Genomic DNA, 9,274 nt, shown 5'->3' with positions numbered 1-9,274 from the left:
CTCTCTTTGTGGCTTTCTCCCTGCCCTGCCCTCCTCCTGCCTGCCTCAAGTAACTCATTCCCTCGCCACGGTCTGAAGGACAAGCAAGCATCCGTCTGAAAAAAAGGCCAACCCTCCCAAGCAAGAGAAGAAGCACCCACTGCCGCCAAAACTCCAGCCAACCTGGCCGCACCGTACCGCACCGCACCGCCCGCACCGTCTCATTAGGCATAGACCCGACTCGACCCGCCAGTTCGCCGCCGTGTAGTGTCGCTTCCCACACACTCTCTTGTCGCCCGCCCCAAAACGCACACGTCGTCGTCCTTGCCGTCGCCGCCACCTTCGTCGACAAGTTTCCGACTCCTTCTCAAACTCCGAAAACCACTCTCTCGCACGCGCGCATTTGAAGCCAACCGTCTTGTTTCCTCTGGTCCTGTTCCTGGCGTCTGCAACATCGCCGGCCGTTGACTCGACATTTCCGCGCAACGACATCTGGAAACAACCCCGTCCCTCTTTTTTCCCCTTTGGTGAGTGGTTTCCCTGTCTGTTCGTTGCGCACCCCCGGCGCAAAAAAAGCCGCGAGACATTTAAGCGCGGCGCCGCCCATACCCAGAAAATTTATTTTCCCTGTCCCTCCCCGTTGGCCTCTCCCCTGACACCACGGCGCCTTCCACCCATCCATTTGCGACACCGTTCTTCCAAGGCTTCCCATCCGCGCCTTCGGCCCCGAACGTCGCTTTGAGACTATCTCAACTAATTCGACTTCGAAGAACAAAGACATAATCGAGTCCAGCCTCCTCTTCGGTCTCCGAGCCTCAAATCCCTCAGACAGACCCGTCAGCGGCCTTCCGGTTTGACCTCCAGCGAAGCACCACCAGCACCGCCATCATGTCCTACTACGAGAACAACCCTCAATGGTCCAATCCCGGTCAGAACAACTGGGAACACCAAGCGCCTCCTGTCCGTGCTGGTGAGTCGGCCCAGTCGCAACATCGCCAAATTCAACAACAATCGGAAACCGGAATTGACTCGAGGTTCCCGTCAACAGGTGCCAGCGGCCCCACGGCTCAGGACGACTTCGCATTCTTCTACCAGTTCGAGGGTAGGTCTACTGTTCTCTCCAGCGCGTGGCCGACGGTCAGCCCGGCGCGAGTTTCTCTGCGGACTCTCGCCCGGCAGGCGTCGCGCGCAGGAAGACCCAGCTGACGAGATGATACTTTAGATGTGGTACGGACACTGACTGCTAGGCCTACAGAGGTTGATCGTGCATACGAGAATCTCGCCAAGAGCGGGAAGTCTTACGGAATGGGCGGTCGACGTGAGTACCCAACCCCTGGCGGCCCCAAGATGGGCCCTGCTGGTCCTGGTCCCGCCAGAAAGTCTCTCGACTTCAGTAAGTCTGCTCGCACTTGGCGGGCAAATCCGCGGCCTTCCCCTGCTGACGCAGACCTCGCAGCCGGACGCATGGGAGCTGGAGCTGGAGCCGGTCCGCGACCGCACTCGATGAACCAGTTCGATGATGCCCGAGGCCACCCGAACTCGAACCTCCAAAACTTTTACGCCTCTCAGCGCCACCAGTCCTCCCGAGGATCCAACGACGCGGAACAGATGATGCAGGCCAAGAGAAGGATGGCCGCTCAACGGGAGCGGGAGCTGCGCAACCTCCACACTGAGCAGCAATACCAGCGAAGTAGGCCGCCCTCTACTGTATAGCACACAAACTTCATTGTCCACAGGGGAGACAGCAAAGAAGAAGAAAAAATAGATAATTCAGGCCGAGGGGTTTCACCATCATGCAACATCCTGCTGCCCCGTCATGTTACTGTCGAGAGATGTCTCCCTGAAAGACCTTCCTGTCCCACCCCTTCACGTAAGACATGGGCAATTGAGAGGACTTTAGGCTAACCACAACGTGCGCGCAGCTGTCGTTTCTGACATCCCCTACGGCAACAAGGCCATGTCCGAGGAGGAGACTCGCGAGCTTATCGCTCGGCAGCGGAGCGCCTTGTACGGCGAGGGCCAGTTTGCCGAGAAGGGAGGCTACGTCGACGAGACTGGCGCCGTGCGTCCTGGCGTGCCTGGACACAGTGGTCCTTCCAGCCTGCGGGGCCAGTCGCCCTTGACGTACGACATCACCCGCGGTCCCCCTCCTCACGGTGATGCCAACACGCCCGTCTCTGTGACTGACGGCCCCGGTCCCATCGCTGGTCCCCCGGGCGAGCAAGGCTCTCGTGCTGGCAGCACTGCCAGCCCTCAGCCGAACGCTCCTAACAACAAGAGCGCTTTCGAGTCTGCTGTGAGCCAGGCCGCCGCCCGTACCAACAACTCTTCCCCTGGTGGCTCCCCCCCTCGCCAGGAGATGCCGGGATCCAAGCCGGCCCAGACGGTTGCTCCCATCGGTACTCGTCCCTCCGGCACCCCGACTGGTGCCTCGAACTCGTCTTCGAAGCGATCCACCACCCCCCTCGCCTCTCCCGGCGGTTGGGGCCGTGGCAATGGGGTCTGGGGCCCTCAGTCCTCCGGACTGAGCCAGCCTCCTGCTAGCGTCTGGGGTTAGGAAACCCAGACGCCCAATCCAAAGACCCCTCCGAGGAGACAGCGCCGCGGCGCATCTACAGACTGAATGAAAAAAAGGGGCTTGATGACTTAACCGTTTACGTGGGTGGTTTTTTAGTTTGTTTTCGGTCTGGATTGATTTTCTCCTCGGACACGGAAAACTTGATATATACCTCGGGCTCAACACGGTATTCGGAGTGAGGGTGTCTTTTCGGCATCTTTTGAGGAGTTTTCTTTTACACGAACCGCATTCTGCAATCACGGAGTCGAAAGTATTGCTACGGGAAAAAGAGATGCATGTCACATGGGCGTGGACAGGGGTTTTACACACGAGTTGGCTTCGGGTTTGACACAAGCTTCGGCGGGAATATCGCAGCGTCTGGGAATGTTTCGGATGATCTGGGAATTCTGGCGAAGGCGAGCACGGAGCGGGAACGACTTTTTTTTTTGGTTCTTGGGAACGTTGTCCTTCGGAGCTGGGCATGGGATGAATTCGGGTGCCAAAAAGCGACGAAGGGCAACCTTATGATTCGAAATTGCGAGCATACATCGGCGTGGGCGTGGATCTCGATACTGGTTTAACTCGAATGGGTTGGGACTGGGAAACGCACATCCGGGGAGTTGACACAGCACACAGAGACGACTCTCTCTTCACGCGGCGATAAAATCACAAAAAACAGGGGTTTGGGATACGGGGTGTTTGTGGGTTGTCATTTCTCATGGGGGGATATTTTCCTTTTCTTTACTCTTTTTTCTCCTTTTCTGCTTCTCGGGGTTTCTCACTGGAGGTCGCGTCGTGGGGAGTTTTCTGCCTTTTTTCGGCACCCGAACGGGATCCCGAACAACGGGAGACCACACCGAGTCGTAATAGGGTTCTCGCGCCTTTATTGAACTGGGAAACGAAAGGGAACTTGACTACATCAAGACGGGGTTCGGGGTGGATAGATCAACATCGGATGCGTTGGAGAGGGACGGACTCGGATGCTACTCTTTGCACGCTTTGCTCTGAGGTTGGAGCAGGCAATCTAATGAAAACAAACATGCTTTTTTTGTCCCCCCCAAATTCTGTCCCGTCCGCGTGTTCATCTTGTAAATTTGGCTCTATGGCGACATTTTCCGTCGAGTCAATGGTAATATGACATTTGAGAAATTAGCTAGTGGGTGGTGTACGCGGATCAGAGTCTGAACCCGCGCACCCCCAAGGGCCGAACCTTGAGTCTCGGGGCGGAACCTTGGACGTTGCGTTGGTACGGCGTGAGGTGTTATCGCCCCCCTCTCTCTGGGCTGGGAGAGTTTTCCCGAATGGCGAGGTAGATTTTTTTTTGCTACTGCCAACTCTCTCCGGGATGGCGGCCGGCTCGGGACTTGCCTAGCTGGTTCCGTGTCCATGGCAGATGGGAGGAGGAGGAGGGAAAGTGTAAAATGTGTTGGAACGGTTGGTTATTGGGCCGTGAGGACGCCGAAGAGGTCTGCCTGCGGCTGTTACCGCGGCCGGACCCAGGGCGGCCGGGTCGGGTTGGGGCCCGACCCGAAATGTAGTCACTGTCACGGATGGGATTCGGTGTATGCAGTTTTGGCCTCATCTTGTGTAGAAGTACCTCTATGGGCCGCAGGTTATTCGACCGTGGATTTTCGCCAACGGGCCTTGGTCCAGGTTTGGGGAAGGGCGGGAGTACGGAGTAGAGTACCTAAGGTAGGTAGGAGAACGTTGGATCGAAACACTGACCTCGCCGCGACCCGGGCGGTGGTTGCTTGTGGCTTGCGGTCCGCGCCGCGGTATGGGGAGGGGAGGGGGGAAAGGCCCGGGCGCAGGATGTGTGGCCGGGCGGACCCCCACACTTTGGTTCTTGTGCGTGTGTGTGGCTTGGAGAAATGGGTGGGGGATTAAGAGGGGGTTTGTTAAGGTAGGCATTTTAGTTTGGCCACATGGATTATGTTTATTGAGGCGTTTTTTGTTTCTATTTGTGGTGATGACGTCTTTGACAGGTTGCTTTTTTTTCGACGCAGTGAAGTCACTTCGTGCGGGTCGGAGGAGAAGAAAAGTGTTTGGGATGACGATTGAGGCGTTTTTGGCCTGCGTGCGGAAGCGAGGAGAGAAAGAGAGAACCTTGACGGGTTGGCGATGTTGTGGCCTGTCTCTCCCAGACGGAAGCAGCCCATCAGGGTTCGCGGGTTTCTTCTCTGGCTGACCCTTTAGCATGTGATGGCAATATAGACCCATGCTTTGTTGGAATACTAGGTAAGGTAGGCTGCCCTGCGAGGAGATTTTGAGTTGAGCATTGTTCTTTCGGGACGTACTCTCCAGCCATAGAGAGAGGAGGGGGCCTCAAGCTGGAGTTCCAACTGGCGTTGGTTTACATCTGGACGCCGGTACGATGTAGGATATGTCCTAGTGACTTTGACTTTGTGTCACTGTTTGGCTCCTCGTTGTTTGGGAAGCTTGGGGATACGTAACTGAGTAACAGGGAGGATGGGACCAACACGAGAAAGGCAACAAGCCAATAGCTGTTGAAGTTCAAGACGGGCTAGTCAGTCTCGGAGAATCAAGTGTACGAAGCGTATGTTGGATGGTCAATATGTTGGCTTTCGGCGTGACTCAGATGTCAAATCTGGGCAACTCCGTTGCACAAGGTGATTGGTATCGAATATCGTCCAAGGTGTCTTGTCACAGTGGACCAATATCCAACCAACGAGCTCTAATAAAGTCACTTGTCGACTTGGCGGTACGCCTCACAAAGCTCTCTTGCAGACAACCAACTCCTCCGGACCGACGCAAACCAATCAAGTCACAAGAGCATGGTCTCACTGACCAACATAACAAGACTAGTAGTTGAACTTGCACGTTCCAACCAACAGCTTAGACTTGACATCAAGTTCATTTCCAACTAGCAAGAAAACAAGACGCTATCCAACATGAATCGCCACCAACCCGTACGCCTGTACCCCCCAAACTAAGTGTATCAAACGGATCCCAACGCCGAGCCGTTCACCATCCAACAGCCTCATCACAACCCCAGCGCTGCACACCCAGCACCCAAGTCCATGGGATCGTCAGCCCTCAACGCCTTGCCGCCCCAGACCACCGTCCCCCGCCCGTCGACCGCAAACGCGCCCGCAGTCTGCCACTTGTTCCCCATAACCGTGCTGGGCCCCTCCACCTCGGCCGGCACCCCATCGGCCGCAGGATCCGCGGCCGCCGCGCCCTTGCCACTCGCAGACGTCCCCCTCCTCTGCAGCGGCGGCGCAGCAGCAGACGCCCCGCTCGCCGACGGCCCGGCCGCTCCCGTCCGCTGGATCGCGCCCGCGACCTTCTCACCGAGCCACCCCTTCTCCTTGAACCCCTGCATCTGGCTCGTGGGGTTGAAGACGTACCAGACGGACCCGAGGCCGAGGCCCCAGGCGGCGTAGATGGCGCGGTCCTCGTCGATGACGACCTGGACGTTCCAGGCGCCGCCGAGCAGGTCCACCCACTTTTGCGTAGCGGCCGCGGAGGAGTGGGAGACGGCGATACAGGTAAGGTTGTTTGCGTGCTTGTTGGCGAGTGTGCGGAGGGCCAGGAAGGTCTTTTGCGCGACTGTTGTTGGAAGAGGTTAGTTAGCATGTGATCTTTCAGAAATATGTCGAATGGGATCATCCCAACAAGAAGGGGGTGTTGGTTGGGCTGCATATGTAGGTGACGGGAGCAAGTATGCAGGTCGCGTAAGGGAAGGGAAGGGTCTGTGTAAGTGCGGTAAAAGACAGATCAGACGTACAGGCACAGCCGACACACCGCAGGAAGACGACGAGCACCGGTCTGCCGCGGCCGAACTCGAGCTTCCTGTCGCGGTCCAACGGGGCGAGATCACCGATCTTGGGCGGGTCGGCGACGGGGACCGGGGGCGGGGGCGGGGAGAACCACGGGGCGACGGTGATGGGCAGGGACTTCATCGACATCCACGCCGGCCAGCCGCCGTTTGTGTTCTCGGCCTCGACGTCATCCAGGCCCGCGTTGCTCCCGCTCTTGGACTTGGAGTCCGTGGAGCCGCCGCCGCTAAAGTCGAAGGACTTGCTGTTGAGGCCCACCTTCCTGAGGGCCATCTTGGTTGTCAAACTTGCCAGCATGATGATGATCGCGTCACAGGTGTGGACGTGGGAGGGGTACGGACGGCTATGCGTAAAGTGGTATGTTACAGAGTGGAAGAAAAGAAACGGCTCGCAGGAAGGAGGACCGGCTGCTCAAGAGTTGATGTGCAAGGATGGAGCAGGTTGAGTCGAATGCTGTTCGACAATGCAAGATGCACGATTGAGTTCGCAAGAAGGAAAATCAGAGATGCAGAGCAGTGAGAAGGAAGGAACAGAGACGGAGAAAAGAAAGGAGAAACGTGGCCGACATGCTTATGGCGGCCATCGGGGCGGGATGGGATCCAATGCTCATCCAAGGAGGGGGGAAGCTCTGGCGAGCTCCTGAAACTTTCGATACAGGGCGCGTCGCATGTTTTGTTAGCGACGCTGCGCTCTGAGCTCCTGAAAACCACGGTTTCGCGAGGCTGAAAAGAACCGGCCCAGCCATGGCGCTATCAGGCACCCTGACAACTGTGTGCCTCTGGGAAGGAGACAAAGAAAAAACCGTGAGGAGTTTTCCTTCCGATTGGTCGTCTGATCGTGCGGGGGGTTTGGAGGTTAGATTTCAGCCTCGGTGCCCGGTATGTGTGTGATGGTGTAGCAAATGTTTCCTTGGTTCCCAGGATTCTGGGATCCGCGCCCTGCGCCGCTTGCCTGCGTAATGAAGGGCGTTGACTTGGGAAAACGAAGGAGTGAGGGAAAAATAAGAAACTGTCAATTGGTTCGTTATCCTCTCAATTAAAGATGCGGGGGCATGTCTTGTCTAAGAAGCAGTTGGGATTTCTGGCAACGCCCTCTGTCATTTTTTTTGCTTTGTCGTATCTTTCAAAATGGGGCATTTTACGAGCAATGGATGCCAGTGACCAACTGCCAAAAGCAGGAATACACTCAGAGAAATGGAGGAACTGTCGAGACAATGGGCATATTGTCTGCAATGTTCATACTGTTCTGTGCCCGTCATCTGGGTTCCAGACACACTTGAGGTCGCGTTGGAACGCTTGCCCGCATTCTTCGGATGGGGAGTCCCCGCCGAAACGCCTGAATGTTTATCGAGTCAAGACTCTCTTGAACGTCTCAACACAAAAGGTCTAAACTCTAAATGTAAGCGTGTTCGCAGGTCCGCATTGCCATTTGCCATAGTTTACGACGGTAATGACTCTGCAGACGGCTGTGCGCTGCTGTTCGAGACAGAATGCGGGCAACAGCTGGTCTGGGGAAAGTCAATGGTGATCTCATCATCGACGATGTCATGGAAATCGTGTCGATGCGGCGTACGAGCGGTTTCTGCCTATCCAAGGGAGCAAGAACCGCCGGTTCGAAACATGGCATTGGGCAGCCGTAACGGTCCACTTGACACCAGGGAGGATGCATGGAGAGGCGAAGTGGTCGTCCGTCTTCACCTTCGCCTCTTCGGACCGCACTGTATTTTGGTCCGGGCCTCAAGGTCCGTCGGCCGCTTCGTTTCGAACACATTGTTCGGCGAAGGCCTGCCGGCCAGCTGAGTGCTGAGAACAATGTGCCAAGATCCGGGGACATGATTGTTTGGATGAATCGGAACATTTCGAACTGGCCTCGACTAAACGGGATGCTACGGTCTCCCCATCTCGGTCCTAGCAGCAGATTGGTGGAACTGACGTCGATTCGCACGCCCCTAGAATTAGGGAGACCGGCGGCGGGAATGTGGGGAGCGGGAAGCGTTCACGGATCGTCTTCCGCCGCGCAATTGATTGCGGATGGACGATTGGGGAGGGTGAGGTCTCAGATGAGTGAACCCCAATGACGAGAGGAGGCGGCGGCTCGGGTGGCTGATGGCTGGACTCTGCCAAAGTGCCTCTTCAGCGTTAGCCATCTCACGCCCAGTCCAGATGCAGCTGCTGTCGCGCAACAACACATGTGTGATACCTCTCGAAAAACGTGTGGCCGTTTGTCCCGTCTGACGCTTTGCCCGGGAGCTGAGTCGGCGCCACGGACCCTCAGCCTTAGCGCCGCCGGAAAAAGACCCAAGGTGGCATTGAAATCGGACTCTACACGCCGTTGCTATTCTGAGGAATGATGAGTGGAAATACGGGCCTAATCAGGTTGTGTCCACGGGTATTCTGCGCCGCGCCAGCGTGAAGGCCATGATGGATCATATCAGATCCACTTATTGGCTCGCTATCAGACATCGCGAGCCTCGCGCTCTCCGCGGTGGATGTAGTGATGGAGGGTTGCATTGCGCTCTGGGGAGAATTGCTGAGGACGGCGCCTTTGTTCATCACCTAGGCTGGCCTGGTTGGGCCCAAAGGAGATGGTCGAGTTCTCAAAAGCACAACGAGACGGCCGCGATGTGGGGGTTCACAGAGCACGAATGTCTCCCTCTCCGGTTCGCAATGGAACGCCTCCACCGTCCGATCTCTGCTCGGTTGCTCATGAACTGGGAGATCAGACCCAGGACACGCAAGAAAGACGTCCGTGATGAGGCCATGACGTCGGCAATCGCATGCCGCGAAGTAACCCTCTGAAATGAGTGACGCCAATACGTGTACGTCGGCCGCAAGGGTTCTTCAACAACCCCAGCATGGCGAAGTCAAGTTTAATCGGCTCTGTGACTTCTTGAGCCTAGTCAGAAGGTGTCAAGCCATGAAATGCCGCAAGAGTT

General features: G+C 56.6%; 2 protein-coding genes across 2 annotated transcripts; one reads left to right on the top strand and one right to left on the bottom strand.

The window, feature by feature from the left end:
* Positions 1-867: 867 nt before the first annotated feature.
* Positions 868-2,536, top strand: CGGC5_v010870 (uncharacterized protein; the record flags this gene model as incomplete). The annotated part of the gene is made up of 5 exons (XM_032020571.1): positions 868-949; positions 1,028-1,081; positions 1,202-1,372; positions 1,436-1,669; positions 1,902-2,536. 5 exons carry the CDS (start codon positions 868-870, stop codon positions 2,534-2,536), a joined length of 1,176 nt encoding a protein of 391 aa, XP_031892654.1.
* A 3,004-nt stretch (positions 2,537-5,540) lies between these two features.
* Positions 5,541-6,636, bottom strand: CGGC5_v010869 (uncharacterized protein; the record flags this gene model as incomplete). The annotated part of the gene is made up of 2 exons (XM_032020582.1): positions 5,541-6,109; positions 6,288-6,636. 2 exons carry the CDS (start codon positions 6,634-6,636, stop codon positions 5,541-5,543), a joined length of 918 nt encoding a protein of 305 aa, XP_031892653.1.
* Between the last annotated feature and the right edge of the window lie 2,638 nt (positions 6,637-9,274).

Source organism: Colletotrichum fructicola (assembly GCF_000319635.2).
Source record: "Colletotrichum fructicola Nara gc5 chromosome Unknown KSG_Nara_v1_contig06, whole genome shotgun sequence".
Lineage (NCBI taxonomy): Eukaryota > Fungi > Ascomycota > Sordariomycetes > Glomerellales > Glomerellaceae > Colletotrichum > Colletotrichum fructicola.
The sequence above is the reverse complement of the archived record's forward strand: the minus strand, read 5'-3'. Positions and strand labels throughout refer to the sequence as shown.